We start from the raw sequence: 22,175 nt of genomic DNA on the forward strand, positions 1-22,175 counted from the left end.
TACACATTTTGAATTTTAACAGTTGGATATTTAAGTTACTGTTGCCTTCATATCAGCTTGACACAGTCTGACCATTGTCTTCTGACATCTGGCATCAATGAGGCATTTTCACACAAAGAACTGCCTCTCATTGGATATTTTCTTTTTTTTTTCCATTCAATTAAAGCGCTGACTGTGATACAGCACAGTCCACACCAGAGGGTAGTGTGTCTCTATCACAGTTGGCTCTGCCATTCAGATTCATGCACAAACTGTAAAAGTATTTGGGTATTCCCATTTATTTACTTGTGTATGTCCTGCATTCTGAAACAAATGCCTTCTGTTTCTCAACACGTCCGTTGGATTTTTAATGAGAATCATTGTAGAAGCTGGTTGAGACTTTTCCCCTGTTTTAGCAGAAGGTGTTAGACAGCTTAACAAGACTTCAAACATTTATATGCTACAGAAGGAATCCCCCTTTATATAACACGTATGGGAGGTGTATAGTGATGGATGCTGATTTACTGTGATTCCACCTGTGCTTTTATTACTGTGACATATCAACATCGACTGTCTATAGTACAAGTTTTGATTCAGGACTGGCTGCTTGAGAAGAGTTGTCTCTGTCAAGCTCTGATATAAGAGGGTTCAAGATTGTGATTATTATACATTACTTACATTTAAGTGTAACCTGAAATCTTAAAAAAAATGGAATTCCTCATATCCTTTATATTCACCCTAAAACCAGTGTGACCACTGCATCCCTGCTCACAGAGCCACCTTTGCACTACTTGCAACTCAGCTGTCTTACTGCAGAATACTGCATCAGCACTATGTGACCACTTACCAGATCACAGTGAAGACTTTAGTGTTTGAATCAGAAAGCCAGCAGCAAAGTGCAGACTAAAGTCAGTGTCTGTTTAAAGTTTTAGAACTGCAATATTCTGGCAGCCATCATTTTTTATTTTATTTTATTTTATGATATTTTATTTTATTTTGGCAGGGCAGGAGCATCTTTAGCTTATGCTGCATTCCTCCTGATACTCCCACCTCCATCTCTTCCTGCTATTCCTCCTTCTCTGCTTGTCTCAAAGGGAGGTAAATGAAATATTCAGAGGGGGTGCCGGTGCAGTTTTTCTCCATTAGTTTGATGTATTATAGGATGGCTGCTGAGATTGGGCTGCACCAGGGAAGCTAAACCCAGCAGGTGAGAGACAGCAGAGAGACTGCAGGTTTCAGCGTCCATCTCCATTAGTGGCTTCTGATTAGGAGTCATAAGCAGTTAAACTCATACATCCCTTTGAACACAGCATGTTTTACTGATCACTGGGGCCAACAAAAGCTTTAGAGTTACTTTAGTCAACATGATCATGTAATGTTCTTGTAGGGACATTCACAGTGGTCAGTTGGAGTTTTTCATTTCACTGACAGCAGTGTGTTTGGGCAGTATGCTCTGTGTGATGCTTGATTCAAATAAAAAGACTTAATCAGTCCCTGATATTACACTTTAGTAGCAGTCGTGCATATTCACTTAGCCGCTCTGCTGTGGTTAAGTAAGTACTCAGTGGACCACATGTAACATTCATTTTTTTCCAGCATTAATATTACGTTTTCTTCTTTTGCTACATATTTCCAGACCTATAAGCTGAATGTAACACTGGCTCTTAAAGTGAAAACCAGCTTCTCATTACAAAAACAGTGATTTTTCTAAATGTTAAAACAGCAGGATGCATTCAAACAGGTTAAACATTTGGAGATCCCTGTGATTAAGTTTATTTTTATGGCATTTGGTATAACTTGCAGTGCTGAAATGAATAAAAATGAATCGTAAGAATATCTTGAACAGTTTGAGCTGTTTAAGGCAGAAACAAGGTGTGAACAGTATGGCCTCTGCTGTAGCCGGTTTGTCAGAGGGTGTCTTGGGTTCATAATGTCTCTCCTCGGTCGGGACCACTTTCATCCCCTATAGAGCTGTGATCTTCATGTCAACGCTTTCCCGGATACTCCTGATTAACTCCTTCATGTTCAGAAAATGAATGAACTGCCCATCCCTGATCCCCTTTCGAGCTTTTCTCCGGCTGGCGGGCTGTCGCATCCTCTTCTTGCGCAGAGCTGCATGGCAACGGGAGGAGGAGGCAGCTCAGGATGAAGGAGGGTACCAGCGTCCCACGTGTCCTCCTCACCGCAGACCCAACGCATTGCTCTTCGGTTTCCCATCCCTTCGTTTCCGCATACTGCAGATTCGCATATACACACACATACAACCTCATCCATACACCCATACGCACCCGCGCAGGCTTGCGGAGCTATGATTCCGCGGTGCGCACTCTCCCGTTCCACACTATTTCTAAACTGATCACTCTCTAGGCCTGTATCCATCATCTCCGACAAAGGCCTGTCACTTCTTTTTTTCATCATTCTGATATGCAAATCCAAATTCTCTGTAGCAGTGTTGACCGGAGCTGAGAGGGCGAGTGATAGAGAGGGGGAGAGATGAGAGGAGGCACATCGTCAGATGTTTAGTAGATTGATTTTGGATCCTCGCCATCATTTGTGTGATTTTTTTAGTCTTTTCTTCACTCCGTCTGCCGGGTTCGTGACATCCTGCGGCTCTCCATGCTGTAATCCGGGGGAATATGTGAAGATCATGCTGGCGGTGTGGTGCTTCACGGTCTTTGCTGCAGTGGGCGAGAGGCTTGCAGTCTCAGGTAAGAGAGAGAGAAGCGAGCGAGGGGGTTTGGATCGAGAGAGGGAGAACCCCTTTCGTTTCCTTTGCATCCACTCTTTTTTTCACCGTGAACAGCACTTTTCGAACCCCGGTGTAGGCTCGTAATTTTACTGTAGCGGGATCTCGGTGCCAAACAGCCCACTGGCCTGAAAGCACAATTTGCTGCATCAACACATTCCCACTGCAGCCTCATTACCTATAACGTATCCATAACCATTTCAGACGAGCATTTAGGAAGAAACATCTACAGCACTAGAATATAACTACATTTTATTGCCCTGGGATGACGATTTGTGAGCCTTTCATTTGTATACTCACAATATGCAGGCTTATATGAGCATCCCTATTGTAGATAATTTAAGTAATGACAAGTATTCTAATTATTTTCCATCAGAGCGTGCACATCTAGCTATATCCACTATTTTTATAAAATACTATTACGGATAAATAATGTTCACTGTTAAATTAGGTCACCAAACCGCGAGCTTACAGATGAAGACGCTCACAGGCTGATTTGTTTTAAATGTGCATTACTTTGTGCTTGTTTTTTATCCTTAAAGAAATCCCCGCTGCTCTGTTTGGGCAGGTTCACTTGTGTTGCTAACTTGCAGTGCCTAGTGGAAACACACTGTGAGAGTTTTCCTCTTGTATTACATACAGGTGTTGACAGGAACCTGGAGCAGGATGGAAGCATGTGGGACTGGTTTGCCCCAGTGGGCCGGGCGGAGAGTGGGGACACTGCAACCGAGATCATTTATCCAAAGCGCCTCGTACAGCAAATCAAGTCAGAAGAAGAAATGGCTCATGACTACTTGGGTACCAGGGTGAAGAATAGCACCGGGGACACCTTGGTGAGCTTACATCCTTAATTCTGTTTATTCCCATGCTGTAAAGGATCCCAGACAAGGTTTTAGGACCCTTCCTAAATAAAAGAAACTGATACATTTCACTCTAAATTGAACAAAAAGAAACTATTCCACGTGAGTAATGCATAAATACATGTTTCAATGAGAACTTAAAAACATTTGCCCTGCACTAAAATCAATCATTTCCTGCATTTATCGAGGCATAAATGCAGGAAATCCTTGACCATTTCGACTGCAGATAACTGCATGCGTGTACAAGGGTGTGACAGCACCAGGACAGACTTTTATTTTGTTGGTGTCAACCTCCTTTTCCTCCCTGTCAGTAAAACAGTGCAGTGCTCAGCTCCCCACTGCTCATGCGGCTCCTGCTACACAGAGATAACAGCGCAGGGCGGTGTATTGCAGCAGCCTCTACTCCTTGCGATTTTGACCCATTTAGTCAGTGAAAATCCCTTTGAATGTGAAGTGAAGCAGCGTCCGGTGGGTGTTACCAAGAAGAGTTGTTGCTTGAAGCTATTTTTCCCTTCCCTAAATTTAAGCTGTAACCTCTAGCAACAAGTTATGAAACAACACTTGGCTTTCTTAATACGCACTGCTCAAATGCTGGTTAATCAAAGAGCTGTTTAAATGCCGCGCGATATATGAAGCGACCACCATCTCCACAGGACAAAGGTAGACTCTCTTGAAATAGTCGCATCATCTGATAACTCGGATGCCACGCTGAGTCTCTGACTTCTTTATTATTCAGTAGTGTGTTGAAGTATGTCCCATTAATTATAGAACAGGCCTGTGTAAGAAGTGCTGGATGGTCCAAGAGGTTTGAGCACTCTCCCCCATCCACTGTCTCTCCCATTCTTTCTCTCTCTCTCTCTGACAGTATATTAGGCTCAGTACACACACCAGAGTCACATGCTTCAAGATTTGACTGAATACATATGCTATAATCTTGGGAAGAGATGGTGTCTTAAATAAGCATAACTATAATATGTTCATAAAATGGTTTTCCGTAGACAAGATTTCAAAAGTCTCAGCTGCCTCACTTGCTGTGTTTTGTTTTTTAAATATTTAAGATGCTCGGAATAAGAGACCAGATAAATTTAGAAGCAGCAGGGAGGGATGAGCTGAACTTGTTCTTTTTTTCTGTCACATCACACTGTGTTCAAAAATAGATGAAGCAACATTTTGGCTGATTTGATTTATTTGGTTTTGCACATTGCGTTCATTTCGGCATAGCTTAAACTCTACAGATTATTAGATGAATATAGATTAGCATCTAGAATCAGATGTTCTCAAGGAAAAAGATAAAGGTATCATAAAGGTATAAAGTTATGGAGCAAGGCAGTTTGTGTGAGAGCAATGCTAGCATAAATCTTACAATGTGTTGTTTGAAGTGTTATTTTATGCAAGAATGTATATTGAACTTTAAGCAATTTACATTTCAGTATCCACAATGGCTTTAAAAGATCTGTAGCAGGTGGGGGCTGCTGGAGACGAAAATAATGATGTGACACAATTGAAGAGGAGTTTCTAAAAAGGACCTTTTAGTGTGATTGTTTCGGCTTTGAAACCAGCAACAATGAGAAAGCGACTGAGTGACAGATTCAGACAAATATGAACTTTTTTGATATTAAGTCTTTGTGATACCATCAGCAGCATCAGAGCAGCTACTTTGTCTTAAAAATAATGTCTTTCAGCCACGTCAAGAACAGTTAAATAGAAACAATCTAAAGCAGTAGAGCAGTGTTACTGTAGAGGGACAGAGGTACCAAGCTGCAGCCTCTCCAAGACAATAGTAAGAAATCTGTTGTCTGTACTCAATGGAGGGAATAATTTCTGCATAGTGATGCGTTTTATTGTAAAAGCCCAGTGATTCACTGCAGCCGGTTCCTCCAGACTGAGTTCAAAGCCACGCTGGCACAGTCGAAGCTGCTGAAGAGACATACTGTTTGGTCCGCAGTAAATTTCACTCTCTCCTGCCCCTGCGGTGTCCTTACGTCCTCAAGCCTGGCAGCTGACCATCCGGGGACACAGCATGGCTGAATACATAGGAGTAACGCTTTCTCCTCTTCCTATCCTCCTGTGAAGACCTCCTCTATTTATCCTTATCACGAGACTCCAGCTTAGCTCCTAAACAGCCATAGCTCTGTGGAGTCAAGCTTGCCTGAAAGCTGGCAGCCAGTGCTGATCAATGCAGACTTTATAAATCATAATATCTCAGCTGCTGAGATGCTTTTAGACCTTACACTGTATTGATTTTGCTGAATTATTCATGAGACTTTTTCACAACCCTTCTGTGGCTTTCACAGAGTGACACATCTAACCACAATTGTTTTGTTACACTTTAATTTATCAGCTGTCAAATCCATCTCTCTAGCGTTTTTTTCTTTTTTCTTCTTTCAGCCTGTCCACTTGGCCCAGAGCTGTTTCCAAGTAGAAGCCTTTGGACGCACCTTCACTTTAGACCTGGAATTAAATCAGTTAGTATTACCCTGTAAATTCATCAGATCTGCTTTTTTTTTTGCACATTTTGTATCAGTGGGTGCTCTTAATTTACTGCAGCTGTTCTAATTAGCATTTCCCCACACTTAAGCAAATGCACTTAGCGCCTCTATTATGTTTCATGTCAAGATGGGGAACACCAAATAAATTTGTGGGGAGAACAGACAGCAGAAAAAAATCCCAGTTTATTATTATTATTATTATTTCTGACTAGAAAGGATGCTGTTGCAAGTATTTATAATATCTTATCTCTCTTTGCAGCCATCTTCTGTCTTCAGATTATGTAGAACGGCACTTTAACCAGGATGGCAGTCCCTTTCAGTCTGTGGTAAGGTTTTCTGCATAAGGTGGGATGCTCACATGATTTCAGTGCATGAACGTGATTCAAAGCAGCATTATCAGCATATTAAAGAGAGTGACCAGAGCAGCAGTGCAACACTCACTTAAAGTTTTGCTTCCTCCTGACAATCCTGAACTGATATAGATCAGATTATATAACAAAATCCTTCGGCTCAAACTGTATTTATTTTTATTATTCTTATTTTAGAAGTAAAACACACTTTTTAAGCCATCCTTTTTAAAATTATTGTGCTGATGTTTTCTACTATTTGATCACAACCTCGTGCTTTTATCTATTTATGGAAAGTGCATTTCGTCCTCCCTGCTTTAGAAGTAAGCTCGTGAACATTACCGGTCTGCACATATGTGGGTTTGCCTATCAGTACGTATGCATGCCTCTCTGCTTTTCTCAGACTGCTGAGAAAGAAAGGAAGTGATCGCCCGTGGTGTAAAATCACAAGCCCACGGAGAGAATCGTCGAGCGAACGTGGAAACGGGATAAAACCTTGACATCTAACGATGAGCTGTGTGCTTGTCAGGAGGGACCAGTGGAATGTGACTGCATTGTGCAAGCCAGGAGGGATGGCTAATGTTTGTTTTTTTTCTTCGCTTTTTCGTGGACAAATGTGCCACTCACTGCCCCCAGCACCCACCCACCCACTCAGCCAGCTCTCACATCCCCACCCACAATCATTTCGAACTCTCCTTCGGTCCTCCTGACCAATCACAAGCCTGTTTCCATAGCAACCAGTTAGCTCAGCAGTGTCATTAAGTTCTTGGCAGCGAAGAGAATGAAAGAAGACCGAAAGGGAGGGAAGAGCAGATCTGGAATGAGAGGAGGAGGAGGGGGATATATGGAGTAAAATGCCAGTTAATACAAAAGCAAGATGAGCTTTGGGATTGGGGAGGAGTAATTCTGGGGGTGTATGTGTGTTCACAGGCAGTCAGATTGTGCCTGGAGTGGTGAAAAGAGAGAAGGGGCGTGCAGGGTTGAGGCTGGAGACCTGTGGTTAGACCAGATTGTCCCTCAGCTGGATGGAGGCTTCATGTGATGATGCCGCTTCTTCTGGACATAGCAGGCGTGATGCATTCAGGGCAGCACTTAACCAGAGTGATCCCTGTGATTAAAATACTTTCAAGTTCAAAGGCATTGTTTCCCTGAGCTGCTGTTGTGAGGTCAAAGCGCCCTGCTGAAATCAATTTAATCCAGGTGAATCAATGGTTCTCACATTTCCCGCTGGTTCTCTTCACCGCTTTAACCTTGCAAAGCAGCGTCAGTGCTACATGACAAGAGCAGATTCCTCTTTGGGTTTTTTTGCGTTTAGTCGCAGCCTGTTTGCTGTACAGTTACTCCACATTAAATTTTAAGAAATAACTGTGTGGGCAATGTTAGTGTTGATTTATTGAAGAGGTCCTTGGGCATGGTGTACTTCCAGCTCTATTGTCAGTAGAGTAAAGGAGTGGAGAACACGATACAAGTAGGTCATAAACTGTGCCACTAACATCTTAAAACAGGAAAGCACGGAGAGGTTTTTCCTCACTTCTCACCTATTGTGATATCAAATGATCTATGAAATTGTCCCTATGAAGCTGAGAGTGTGTCAGCAGAGGTTATTGTACTAAGCAGTGGTTCTTTGTCCTCACAGGGAGGGGAACACTGCTACTATCAGGGAAGGTTAAGAGGTTTACCAGAGTCCTGGGCAGCTGTCTCCACATGCCATGGCTTGTGGTGAGTTTGACAGTAGACCTTGTCTGTAACTTCAAATACTAACTCCCTGTGTGTTACAAATTAGCCTCCCAAACTCACCCTTTATTCTTCATCTTGTTGGTGGTTCTCAGTGGCATGTTCTCTGATGGCTTCTTCTCTTACGGTATTGAGCCCTTTCACAATGACAGCAATCAGGTAAATGACCTGTGACTATAATACAGATTTTTATAGTTAAACATTTTTGTTTTAGGTCCTAATCTTAATATTTTCACTTTAGTATGATGGTGCTCACCTAATACGCAGGATGCCTGATATCAGACTTCCGGCCCATTGTCCAGGTATAAAGCCACACTTATCTTACATTCATGACACATTTGACTTCATTTAGGAAAGAACCTATGCCAAGCGCAATTTTTCAAAAGTCTGAAAATAAATGTCACTTTTTGATTCACAGAAGCTGCTCAAAAGCAGCCATTTTCAAAAATACAAAATCATTTCATAAAAATAGATCAAATCAAATTCATAAGAAATGGATAAATAAGCTGGGTATAATTAAATAATAAGAATAATTTTAAATATATTACATTCACAGTGTTCAAAAGGGAACCTGTTTTGTTCCTTTCCAACCTTGTTGTTATGTTAAATTGCAGAGAGTAGCTTTGTATCATTCAAAGTTTGTGAAATAAGCATTTTTAGCTCCCTTCCTCCAGCCTTGAAGTCAACCTTCTTCTGATTGGCTGCCATTCCTGAACAGTAGTTGGGTCATAGCCCGAACGTCCTGGTTTGGATGACCACATTTGGCATATTTGCTCTCAGTGACATCACACAGAGCCAAGTGTAGAGAAAACATCTAAACTGAGCATTTAGAGTAGTCAGACACAGAGCTTTTGGTTCATAGGAACTCTCTGCGTATTATTTGAAAAATTTGCAATGTTTAACATTATTATTTGCTCTTGTAACAGTACATATGTTTCAGAAAATGAGTAAAATTATAACAGGTCACCTTAAAGATTCGATTTTTCATTGTTTAAAGCCAACTTGAGCTAATAATTTTCTGTCCTCTATCTTCCTTAAAAAGTAATATTTCCCTCTAACTGCCTGCAGCTCTGCTTTTTTATGTGTCCAGACTGTACAGAGGACAGTGAGTGGGATGGCAGAGGAGGTGATGGTGATGATGATGACAGACCGGACCAAGTGAGGGAGCAGCAGGCGTCTGGGGGTCTGCGACGGTCCAAGCGAAGTGTTCGCAAGCCCTCTGTGCAGACTGAGACCAAATATATTGAGCTGATGGTGGTCAATGACAATGATATGGTGAGTGCTAAAGGTTCTTGGTAGCCTGATGACTGTAGTGTGTACTGCTTAACCACATACCCCATGGTTTGTCCAGTACTTCTCCTTATTTATTGTCTAAAATTTCAGTGCCACAATCAATAAGGACATAAAATCTCCCCAAAATTACAAATGTACTTGTACAGAGAGGAGCAGTACCTAAATATCACCAGGATTTGCATGGCTAACAGTAAACAAGAATAGCTGCAAATGCTTGTCTGATAGCAGTTTGTGAGTAAAAAATAGCAAGTTAAAAGATAAATCAAATACAGAGCCCAGTAACAAGTAGAAATATACATTTTATCATCATAATATCAGCATTTAAATTAATACCTTTTTTTAGTGGCCAGCTCAACAAAGAAGGATGACACACTGCCACTTGCAGAGCAGTGACCAGGTGTTCTGCAGTATGGCTAATCCCACTCAGCTCCACTCAGGAAACCTTGCTACGCAAACAGAACCCACATAGAGCAACCCCTCAAGAGGGCCTGGGGCTGTCACATATTGCTAGTTGTACACAAACATATGAGCTTTTATTTTTATATAGCAACAAAGCTGCCAGAGGCCAGGCAGTCCAGTTTCATTAGCTCCAAGCTTACACTGACATCAGAATATGTTAGGACTGGACAGTGTACAGGTGTTCATATGCTAGTTGAACGTTTCTTAAAGGAATACAGACAAAGCAATGGATATGCAATAAGAAAAAAACTGTGACTGACCTCCTTTGACAGGTAAGGATGGATAAGAGTCATGGTAAAACTATAAACATGAAGAGGCAGAGAGACTACAAACCTAGAAAACTAAATTAAAGAGAAATATCTGGCAGAATAGATGATATAGAGTGTAATCAAGGAAGTGGAAATAGGTGCATAATGAGACACAGGTGTAGACAATCAAGACAATCAAAAGGGGAACAAAAGACTCACAGGAAGACACAACAGATAACCCACTGCTGAAGTAAAACAGGGAACAAACTGAAAGGCACAGACAAACTACTAGGTACAGAGCTGATGCAAACTTACACTGAACAGAATGCAGAAAGAACATTGGGGGAACACACAAGTAACACACTGATGAAACTACAAGTCAAATACAACAGATTTCATTGTTAAGCAAAAAGCAATATTTGCATTTCATTTAATTAACCGAAACTTTGCCACTTCAGTTGACATTGGTCATGCAAGAAGTACATTGAAACATTCCATGTAACTCATTCCTTATATCACTTGGTCAGTACAAGTAAATCAAATTACATGTCTGATTGTGTATTTGTGTGTAGCAGAGCTGATGTGATCCATCTCTTAAGCCATCTGTGCGTCTTTTCCTCTACAGTTTGTACAGCTGCGTCGCTCAAGCAGCCAAACCAAGAACTTTGCCAAAGCTGTGGTCAACACGGCGGATACGGTAAGTGATCGGTTTGCAGGAAATTAATCCTCCTACTGCTAAACTCTGCCTTCTCACTTCGCCACCTGTCAATAAACACGTGTGTGTGTGGGAATGATCTGTCCCAGATGACACTTACAAAAAATCAGACCAAAACACCAAATGAAGCAGTGCACTGATGGGCATTTTGTGGTCCTCAGATCTATCAGGAACAGCTCAACACAAGGATTGTACTGGTCGCCATGGAGACCTGGACCTCTAAAAATATGATGCCAGTAGTGGAAGACCCATTGACAACGCTGCAAAACTTCATGAAGTACAGGAAGGACAACATCAGAGAGCAGAGTGATGTAGTCCATCTTTTCTCGTAAGACCGTCAAAATAAATAAATAAAATTTTAATGGGAACTAAAGCTTATGTGATGTCTGGACTTGCAACTTTGGCTTTCCTGTGCTCACAGAGGGCGTAACTTTCATAGTAGCCGTAGTGGGACAGCCTACACAGGAGGGGTGTGCTCTCCAACAAGAGGAGGAGGAATTAACGAGGTAAGGAAAATATAACATGATTATAATTTTCTATTACACAGATAGGGTTTATTATAAATTTTAACCTAAAATGAGTAATCCATCCATCCATCAGTTTTCTTAATAGCTTATCCATTTGATGGCCACTAAAGGTTATCTCAGCTATCATAGCGCGAGAGGTGTGGTGCTAACTACTGTATTACTGTGAATCTCTAATTGGACTTATAATATAAATTGAAATTTAGTTGTAAAGCCAAATTTTAAGTTTTTATGTATTTTTGTTATAATATTAAAATCAAATCATCAATAAGTAGGACTAAGTTCTCTGATTTAAAACATAGCTGAAAATAATTTATATGAAGCATATATTTTCAAGTAGGTACAGCAAAAAAAGTTGCGAGACTGAACCTGCTCAGTGACTGGGGCTATTCTTTGTGCAGTTTTCATGCTCTACTCATGCTTATGTGGGATTCCTGTGGGTGCCCAGGTTTCCTCCCTCAGTCTAAAGATATCTGTGTTTGATTATCAGGCGATTCTAAATTGATTGTGTGGAGGTGAAAGTTGGCTGTGTCTCTGTGTTGGACTGGCAGCCTGTCCAGGCAGAGGGACCAGGTGTCCCAGCACAGCAGTTTTATCCTGTTTGTAAGTCGTAGAATCAGCACTGAGGCAGAGACGAGCTACTGCATAAGTTAGATGAGTGTAAGTATTCTAGGGTCTGTTGAAAAGTGAAGGACTAGTGGAACAGGAGACTGTTGCAGTAGAGAGAGGACAGAGGGAAAGTGAAGCTGTCAGTTTACTGGTCACTATAAGTTCCTACCCTCATATATAGCTAACAAGCTTTGGGTTGTGACCAAAAGAAATAGATCACAGACATAAGCAGCAGAACTGCAAGTATCTGTGTTCTCTTTTAGAGATAGCACGAGGACCTCAGCCATTTGGGAGGGACTCAGAGCAGAGGCACTATTCCTCCAAATTCAAAGAGCCAGTTGAGGTGGTTTGGGCATCTGGATAGGATGCTTGTTCAGTGCTTCCTAAGTGACGTGTTTTGTGCAAAAGCGTGTAACTATTGCAGTTTGTACTGTGCATTAAATGCAGGAGTTGTACACGGGGCCACAGGCAACAATGATTTCCTTTGTCATTTTGTGGTGGATAAGCTCAGTCTCTCACAAACGTGCTCCTGTGATTAGCCAGCACGTCATAGAGTGGGTGGGAGGTATTGTCCAGCATTGTCCTTGTCTTGGACAACATCCGCCTCTCCGGCAACACCTTAAGGGAGTCCAGCTCCATTCCCACAACATTAGTGGCCTTACCAATCAGTTGTTTTGAGTCTGTTGGCATCTGCCACTGCTGAGATTCCTGCCTCCACAACACAGATGTAAATGACAGGGGGAGGATGGATGGATGGATGGATGGATGGATGGATGGATGGATGGATGGATGGATGGATGGATAAACTCAACTTATGTGACTCACAATAAATATGTGTCGCAAAATATGTGTCCCCACTTCACAGCAAACTTTTACATGCATTCCATGTGAATTTGTTTCAGTATGGAAATGTAGGTGCGATGGCCATCACTTTGTGCCAGAGTCTTGGCCAGAACATTGGGATGAGGTGGAACAATGCACGTAACTCTGCAGGTAAGATAGAAGGAAAGCTTTATTTACAGGGAACTGTAAACCCAGCACTGGAGTGAATAGATTAACAAAGTAAGAGAGCAACATTGGTGCTGGTAGGATTAAGGCAGTGGGGGTGGAGGTGTTAGTGTCCCTGTCCAGCAGTTCTCTTCTGTAATTATACTCCTTCATTAGGTGATTAGTCACCTGCTTCCAAGAAGGAGGAGGTGGTGGTTAAAGCATCCTTGCCACTAAAGAATAGGCTCTATAACCATCAGTTGTATTTTTCAATGCCAAACACATAGATCTATACTGTATCTCTTATCTTTATTTGTTATGAGTACAAGTTCATAATGTCTTGCAGCAGCATTTAAAGCATCACAGCTTAAGTTATAAATGAAGATCAGTGCATTATTTTATTCCTTTAGTTTATGTCTGTCATCTTTGCCGTTCTTCACAGGAGACTGCAAATGCCCAGATGCCTGGGTGGGATGCATCATGGAAGACACAGGGTAAAATCCCTTTAAGCTACAGTTTTGTCTTACTAATTTCCCTGACTTAAAAAACGAAACACCTGTAACAGAGAGAAACTTTAAATTTTACTGTCTTTCGATTAGTCAAGCCAGTGATAATCACCGATGCATTTGATGCTTTGTGCAAATTTGCTGAAACATAAGACATCAGTGTGCCGGTCACCGTGTAAGAATTACAAATGGTGAATTGAAAGTATTTACTACATGAGTGATTTGGATTTAGCTCCCCTTGCCAGATGGAACAATAAAGATTTCAATTATTCATTTGAGTAATATCTTACTACAGATGGTAACATTTCTGTCAGATTGCGACGTGATGGCACAGACACCCACAATGGATCTGGCATTCCTTACTGACAGAAAAGTATCATGCTGTTTTTATTTTATTTCCTTGTCATGTAGTGTCTTGATCTTCCTTTGTGTTTTTTTGTCATCACAGATTCCATCTGCCCAGAAAGTTTTCTCGCTGCAGCGTTGACGAGTACATCCAGTTCTTGCTCCAGGGAGGTGGCAGCTGCCTGTTCAACAAGCCCAACAAGGTGAGGGCCATGTGGATATGTGGCCTGTGAAATCTTTTTTTAAATCAAAATACATATTTAATTCGGAGTCGCACATTATTTTTTTGCTTTAATCCTTTGAATAACCTTTACTTAATCTTTTACCTTTGTCTCTTTTAGCTCTTGGACCCTCCTGAGTGTGGGAACGGGTTTGTAGAGCCAGGAGAAGAGTGTGATTGTGGATCCCAGCTGGTAAGTAGCTGGCTAGACTGGTTAACCTACTGGAAACAGGTAGCGTCTCCACATCATGTCTATGTATGGGCCCCAAATGGTGTCTTGTTTTCTGGAACTCAGCTGTTTTCATGTCTGTGGTGGCAGGAATGTGCCCGTAGGGGAGGAGCCTGCTGTAAAAAGTGCACCCTTACCCACGATGCCATGTGCAGTAACGGACTCTGCTGCAGTGGCTGCAAGGTGAGCAGCCCTGTATTACAAAGAGCCTGAAAAGTAAATTAAACTGACTGAGTGAAATTTGAACATCAGGTTTACTTTGTCAGAGCATTTATAGTATTTTTCTCCTTTATATGTTATCAAAACTTCTGAAATTTAAAAGATTCAGAAAGTCTTAATTTATGCTGGTGCGGTGACAAGAACAAGAAGTGTGTCATGTTTCTTATGACTCACAACATTTTCAGACTTCTCAGCCTGTATGGTTGCGCGGCATGCATTAAAAATCACCCATATGACAACTGATTGACATGTTTGTCTGATGCCTTTTTTTTTTCTCTGATGCGTGTTAGTATGAGCAGAGAGGCGTGGTGTGTCGACAGGCTGTGAATGACTGTGACATCCCGGAAACTTGCACTGGAGACTCTAGCGAGGTAGCACTCTCTGTACACAACACTGAAAACTGTAAGATCACATAAAACGGCTTCCAGTTCATGATGTACTTTCCTACTTTTGCAGTGCCCTCATAATGTCCACAAGCTAGATGGATACATGTGTGATAATAGTCAGGTAAGAGATGGTTTTGGCTGTTTTCTAATATGCAGTTGAGTTTGTGGTACACTAATTAGCACTGTTTCACCCCTTTAGGGACGATGTTACAGTGGACGATGTAGGACACGTGATGGACAATGCAAGGGGCTCTGGGGCTATAGTATGTGTTAAACACATCCACAGCATCTCTTCCAGCATATGACATTTTTATTTTACTAGTTTAGTCTGATTCTGATAGTTAAAATATGAATATGTATATTTGTTTGTTTTTCCCATCTCAGATTCAGCAGACAGGTTTTGTTATGAGAAGCTGAACGCTGAGGGGACAGAAAAAGGAAATTGTGGCCCCGGTCCTGATGGCCAAGGCTGGCTCCAGTGCAACAAGCCGTAAGTGGCAAATTCCCGATTCTCTTTTTTGGTTTTCTTGCACTGTATGTTAGCATTTTCCTTATTATTGCACGGTCTGAATTTCAAGTGTCTCTTGAATGGTGGCCTTATTTTAAGATTTTCCACCAATTTCACTGAAAAGATTCAAAAGATTCAAACATAAAGAAAAGTGAGGAAAAATGGGCACATGCAATACTGCCGGTATGGTCATCCCAAGACAACAAGCAGCTGGACAGTGTCCAGAGAGACAACAAAAAAGGCTCCACAGAGCCTGACCCTTCCAGACATCCTGAAAATAGCAAAAGTTTGAAAATTAGAGGGATTCACACACCCCCAAAAAATCCACCCTGGCTGTGGCTCAGGAGATAGTCTTCCACTAATTAAAAGGTCTGTGATTCAATCTCTGAATCATTCAGTCCTCAAAGGGTCCTTGTGTGCAATCTCAACCAATTTACTGATGCATCAATCAGGAAGTCATTCATAAAGTTCTGTAAGGATGGAATAAAAACTCTGTCTATATGTGTATGAATGTGAAAGAGTCACCTGCTCATTCTAGGCGTGACCTGAACATAATCCTCAGTTGGCCTGTCAGTAAGGAAAAATAAAACTTCTATAAATGTATAGAAATCTATAATACATTTATGAATTGCACTGTTGGTGAAATGTCATGTTCCTTTTTTCTTATTGCATCGGCTTCTTTTAGAGATGTTTTATGCGGGTTCCTGTTCTGTGCTAATGTGACAATGAAGCCAAAGTTTGGAGACCTCCAAGGTGAAGTGACCAGCTTCACCCTCTATCACCAGAACAAGTACTTGGACTGCAGGTAGTCACATTAAATTCATCCAATCAGTCACAAAGGCTGTTGTCCATTAGTATCCCTTGGTGTTGTAATTCTAACTCTGTCCTATCTATCTCTCATGTTTGGATGCTTCAATTAGGGGTGGCCATGCTCTGCTAGAGGACGGCACAGACCTGGGCTATGTGGAGGATGGCACTCCATGTGGTCCCAACATGATGTGTTTGGAGAGACGCTGCCTCCCTGTGGCTGCATTCAACCTCAGCACATGCCCAGGATCCAACTTTGGAAGCATTTGTTCTGACCATGGGGTAAAAGAAAAAAAGACAAAGCTAATATCTTCTCATTTTAGAGTGACACTGTCGATTTTTTCAGTCTAAATTTGAATGAAAAATTAATGTTTTTTATGTGAACTTTAACTGTTTCAACACCCTTTTAAGCATCACACATAGGACCTGCTTGAAGAACAGGCTTACGTTGATTATGTTGATCAATACCAAATCATTTTAATGTTCTTATATTCAACTGCCCCGTCTTTCTCTTAGCAGATAGCTAATTGGGCCTCTCTCCCATCAAATCTCTTGCAGACCTGCAGTAATGAAGTGAAGTGTATCTGTGATAGGGACTACACCGGGAAGGACTGCAGTGTCTTCGATCCCATCCCTGAGCCCACGGTCGCAACAGGCCCAGAGAAGAAAGGTCCATAGCAACTCTCACCCTGTCCATGTCTCTCTTTCTGTCTGCCTCTCACATCCCCCTCATAGTCTCTACCCATCATCCCTTTAGCTTCTTCATGTACTGAAGTCGACTACCTCACATTGGACAAAAAGGATAGTTTACCTGAATATTGTGAGGAAGTTAATTTTTAGACCACACAGTGTTATCCTTCCTGCTGAGTCTTGGTTTCAATGTTGGAAGATTGTGTGGGTGTGTTGAGACACATTTATCCATTAGAGCATGTGTATGTAGTGAATGTGTGTGTGTGGTGGTACTGTGTGCTTTGCAGGCACTGCGATTTTCAAGTGTCTTCCTTACTTTCTTGCAGTCTGCCAATGACACAGAGCAATTGAGCAGCTGCTGCTCTTATAGAGCCAAAAAAGCCAAAGCCACCCTGAGCAGGAGGGTGTCCAGCTGAAAGAGCAGGAGAGGTGGAATGAGAACAAAGTAATAAAACACTCTCTCCTTTGTATTTTTGTTACTGTTGTCTTCCTGACTTCCCTCGCTCACCCGCCTGTTCTCCCATCTCCACCCCATGGGCTGGTTACTTCCTCTTTCCCTGCATCTCTCTTTCTGTCTGCAGGTATCTTGCCATCTTTCTCTCTCTCTTTCTCCCTCTCTCTAGTTGATGTTGTTGATGTACAGTGTTGATGCTGTCTTCTGACGTGTGTTTTTTAGTGGTGTTGTTTTGTTTCTGCCCCTCCTCTTCCTCCTCCTCCTCCTCCTCCTCCGCACCCTTCCTTCCCTCCTCCTTCCTCTGCGCAGGTCCAAGTGGCACCAATATCATTATAGGGTCCATCGCAGGTGCTATTCTCCTGGCAGCTATAGTCCTAGGGGGAACAGGATGGGGATTTAAGTAAGAGTTCTGGCATGCCTTTCTGTACCTGTCTGCTTCTACCTAAAGGACGTCCCCGCCCCTCCCACTCTCACGTTTATGAACTAGATGCCCATTTGCAACTCACTGCCCAGCCCAGGGGAGGGGAAATGGGGAGTCAAGTCTGAGACGTGCTAATGCTTGAACCGCTTTTGGCTTTTAAGATCCATACAAAACACAACTACGCTGTAATCAACTCTGAGCTCCATCCTGCACCTTTCCTCCCTCTCCATCCTCTTTCCAGACCCATTTTTTTAGTAATGACAGGGCAAGACATGTTTTTTGCCAGGAACCACTACAGCCCTTTTCTCAAGTCTACTAGAACAGACCTGACTTACCCTACTGGTGCCACATTTTCCCCCACCTGTTTACTCTCCATGTAAAGACTAAAAACGTTTTTGTTTTGTTTTTTTGACACTGGGTTTACCTAAGCATTCATTTTGTCATATACTCTTACGTTGGTGCTTTTAAACACCTGCATTATCCCTTTTCTCTGTAGGCAGCATCCTAACCTCAAATGCCCTTGCTGAAGTGCTCCTTCCGCACTATTCCACCTATGCATGCTTGCTATTATGCACTACTTATGGTCTGACCTAAAAGGACTACTGCTGCTCTAATAGACAGTCAGTATATATGATATATGATGTATATGATAATTCTTTGATATATAGACAACAGTAAATTAAGAAGCAATAAGTGATTCTTAGTTTATAGAATGCAGTCAGTCCTTTTGGGGCCAGAAGTGTCTGTGCATGTGTGCATGTGTGCATGAGCCATAAGCAAAGTTTTCTCTTCCTAATCATACTGCTGGCTTACTGGGTAATATTATCAGGCATAGCTGTGGCAGACTTCTGTAGACCTGCTGCATGTGATGTGATCACTACAATGTGATGAAGATTTAGGGAAGGACTGGTAGATGAATAATGGATTGAGTCATTGTTTGAGTCATGATGGAGCTAATTCTGACTTGACTTGAGGCAGTTTGACAAGAAGGAAACTCATTTTTTTTTTAAATCCTTAAGTCCACTCTAAGTTGTGTTTACTTGCTTTGCTACTTACTTTGCTTTTTACATAGAATTATAACTTGCAAAGCACATTAATTCTTATTTGTGTGTCATGAGTTCTTCATTTCTTTTATCAATACTGACTTAAGTATCTCCACATTTTGTCTTCTCTCCTGGCGTTCTCATGGGATGCAGGAACATTCGAAGAGGAAGGTATAATATATCACCATGTAATCTGTACACAGAGCTGCATCCTAAAAATATCCCACTATCTCATCCCAAACTCACTCCGCATGGCTGCTGACACAGTAATCCACCATCTGAAAATCATCTCCACAGAACTTATTCAATCCTTTCCATTTCAGTTCTCTCCTTTTTAAAAAATTTTTTAAAAATACTTTAGATCATTCCTATTACACCAGCTACAAAACAGTAAAGCAAAATAGCTTCTCTCATCGTCATCTCCTATCACCTATATCAGCATATCTATATTAATAAGTGCTTAATTTTCACTTGTCTTTCAGATCTGGTGGAGGATAAGATCTGTCTGTCTTTCTGTCTCTGTGTCCTGTCCACTTCTGTCTTCCTCCTCGCACTGTGTCATTTCACGTTGAAGAAGAGGGGAACAAAAAAAAAATAGGTCTTCCACTACTGTCCCACAATATCTCCAAAACCTCTTCCGAGCATCGTTTCCTCCACGATCGCGTCTGCTCCTTTCGTCTGTCCTCCTGGGACCTGTGGAGCTCCTCTCACCATACCAGCCAAATCATACTCATGTGGCTGCTGCCAGCAGGCCACTGAGGATTACGTCCAGGCCACGCCTAGAGCAAGCAGGTGGCTCTCCCTGTGGGAGACACCGGGGTCTTCCTCCAGTCCAGTGGCTATACGAATGTGCTTTGGTGTCTGTGTACCTCTTCTCACGTCTCGGACAGTCTGATCAAGAACATATCAAAGGTGGACCAAATGAGACACGTCTTTCCAATGCCTGCCTGCACATAAACTAACCCGGCCGTCACTTGAGTAAATGCTGGACTAGCACACACAGACTGAAATAACATAACAGGGGCTGTATTGTTTCCTTTTTTTCTTTAAGGAAACGGACCTAAGATACAGTTCCTCCGAGGTCCAGACGTTGACAAGGTGCATCTTAAAATGGACAGAAATTAGTTTTTAATCTACAACATTTGGCAACGTTGAGATAACTTTAACAAAAAGAACACTATTGTTAGCATGTTTTCCAAAGAAAAGGTGAGTAAGGACTGACTGATCGTAGAAGCTGTTTGTTCTGGATTGCAGTTTGAGTCTTAACTTGAGGCATCCTACCTGCCCACCAATCTCCCACACCCTCAAGTTTTCAGGTACAAAAAAAGGAAGCTAGGTGTTGTGGTTTTGGGATCATTAAAAAAAATATCATATATATGAAGCAGCAGAGACCGTAACTTAGTGTTTTCGATGACAGACCGACCAACATACATTCCACAATATCTGTCTGTGCGTGTTCACCACTTTTGGGCCCAAAGTTTGTACGCTTAGGAAGTTTACTATGTCTGTCTGCTCAGGAGTGAATGTATGGGTGTAAGAGGTTTTTAAAGAAAGTAAGAATGTGTGTGTTTACATTAATGTTATGGGGCAGTTGTGTCTGTGTACACCTGAACATTCCTCCCATCACTGGTTTTTACCTCTAGCAGATCATCTCTTTCTACAACCTGTTGTGCGCTGCAGCCACGCACCCTAAAGGCAGCACAGAAAGAATTCAACATGCCATGTATCTACAAAAAAAAATGAGCACTAGCCAACTGTATGCACACCTATTTGTAAATATGTGCAAGATATACTGAATGTTAAATGCAATGTATGAAGATTTATTTAAAACTATGCTTAAAAAATAATTTATGTTTGAGAAAATTTATAGCTATCCATCTCCTGACACGCCCTGCCTCTGCAAATCTCTCCTGTAGACAAAGCTGTCCATGCATCTTTAAATGTGGCCAAAAAAAAAAAAAAAAAGCTACGCTTGCCATCTCATCATTTCTCTTGTAGTTCTAACTACCACTGAAATGAAATGCCATGAGTCTTTTGTACATTTGTTGATAGCCCTGATCCCTGGGTGAACGCCTCAGCCCAGAAACTTTGTAAATGAGATTAAAGAGATCTGGTTCGGGGTCCAGAATGCAGCTTGTCTGATGGCGTATGCGGTCAGTTTGGTTTGTTTTGAGCTTTGCACTATGGCTAATGCACTATTGTTATTAATACAATATGTACAGAGTGGATATCAAATGCAATCGGGAAGAAGAAGGAAGAAAATGAGATGCGTCTTACCCCATATTTTTAGAGACTATCTTTTTTGAAATTAATCAATGAAAAGGAATGAAATCAAGACTGCAAATGGATTAAAATGAAGGGAAAATAAAATATTAAAACACGAAGCCACAACTCTTACTCTCGCATGTCACTGTTGGTATTTCACAGCTTTAATCGATGGTTAGACTTTCTGCTTTTTTCTGGTTCTTAATTTTTTTTAAATATAATGATTATATGAAACTATCGTAAGAAGGTAGAAAAGAATCATGCAAAACATTGCGTAAATTATATGGCATTAAAGCTTTTATCAGAGCTATTTACACTACTGTGCAGAAGTCTGAAATCGCTCATTTCTTTATATTTTGTGCACGAGGCAGACTTTCTCCTAATTTTTGTTGAAGTTTTCTTGAGCAACAGTTTTCCAGGATTTCTGATGGATTTCAAACTTTGGCTTTGGGCAATACCTTAAAAAAAAAAAGTCATATGCTTAAAAAACTGACACCTCATCAGAAATGATCTCAGTGGAACAGTGACTGTCAAGAAGCCAAAATAAAGGAAGGGAAACTGGCAGAAAAGACTGAGGTATGCCAGATTACACAAGAACTGGACTGAAAATCAGTAACAACAGGTCTGAGTGATGAATTCAAATTTGAAGTTTTTCCCTCAAATTATTACCAATGTGCACAGAGGAGGTCAAGAGAGATAGAGTCATCTGTAAAACACGGTGGAGGCTTTGTCAAGGTTTATTGCTGCATTTCAGCCAGTGGTGTTGGGGATCTTGTCAAAACTGATGGAATTACAATGGAAGAAAAATGCCATCAGACTTTGATCCATCATTTAATACCATCTGGAAAGAGCTTAATTGTTTAACAGAGATCCCAAACACACTGCCAATGTAGTAAAAGCCTACCTAAATAGAAAAAACACAGAGTAGGAAACTACCAGATATGCACCAGGCTCCTCATGCCTGGTGCTTAACGGTTTCAAAGCTCCAAAGAAGAGCTTTGAATGTCCTTTGAGAACTATTTCTGAACACTACTTAAATAAATTATAAGAAAGTTCAGGATGTGCTGAAGAAAACCATGATCGTATAGAAAA

General features: G+C 41.5%; 1 protein-coding gene across 5 annotated transcripts; it reads left to right on the forward strand.

Moving 5' to 3' along the window:
• The first annotated feature begins 480 nt into the window (after window positions 1-480).
• LOC113020404 (disintegrin and metalloproteinase domain-containing protein 11-like) lies at window positions 481-21,202 on the forward strand. Of its 5 annotated transcripts, XR_013908478.1 has the most exons (27): window positions 482-2,687; window positions 3,368-3,558; window positions 5,974-6,050; window positions 6,334-6,400; window positions 8,058-8,140; window positions 8,251-8,314; window positions 8,397-8,457; window positions 9,246-9,430; window positions 10,781-10,852; window positions 11,032-11,198; window positions 11,292-11,376; window positions 12,906-12,996; window positions 13,433-13,484; window positions 13,945-14,044; window positions 14,183-14,254; window positions 14,381-14,473; window positions 14,800-14,880; window positions 14,966-15,016; window positions 15,095-15,158; window positions 15,280-15,385; window positions 16,089-16,208; window positions 16,324-16,492; window positions 16,769-16,880; window positions 17,227-17,345; window positions 17,664-17,754; window positions 18,972-18,989; window positions 19,301-21,202. XR_013908478.1 is itself a non-coding variant. In XM_026164356.2 (26 exons), exons 1-26 carry the CDS (start codon window positions 2,495-2,497, stop codon window positions 19,314-19,316), a joined length of 2,481 nt encoding a protein of 826 aa, XP_026020141.2. In that variant the 5' UTR covers window positions 482-2,494; the 3' UTR covers window positions 19,317-21,202. The 5 variants fall into 5 exon arrangements, 2 of the variants coding, with proteins under 2 accessions (XP_080156298.1, XP_026020141.2); XR_013908479.1 differs by lacking the exon at window positions 18,972-18,989; XR_013908477.1 differs by lacking the exon at window positions 17,664-17,754.
• The last annotated feature ends 973 nt before the right edge of the window (window positions 21,203-22,175 follow it).

This window comes from Astatotilapia calliptera, chromosome 4 (genome assembly GCF_964374335.1).
Source record: "Astatotilapia calliptera chromosome 4, fAstCal68.1, whole genome shotgun sequence".
Classification (NCBI taxonomy): domain Eukaryota; kingdom Metazoa; phylum Chordata; class Actinopteri; order Cichliformes; family Cichlidae; genus Astatotilapia; species Astatotilapia calliptera.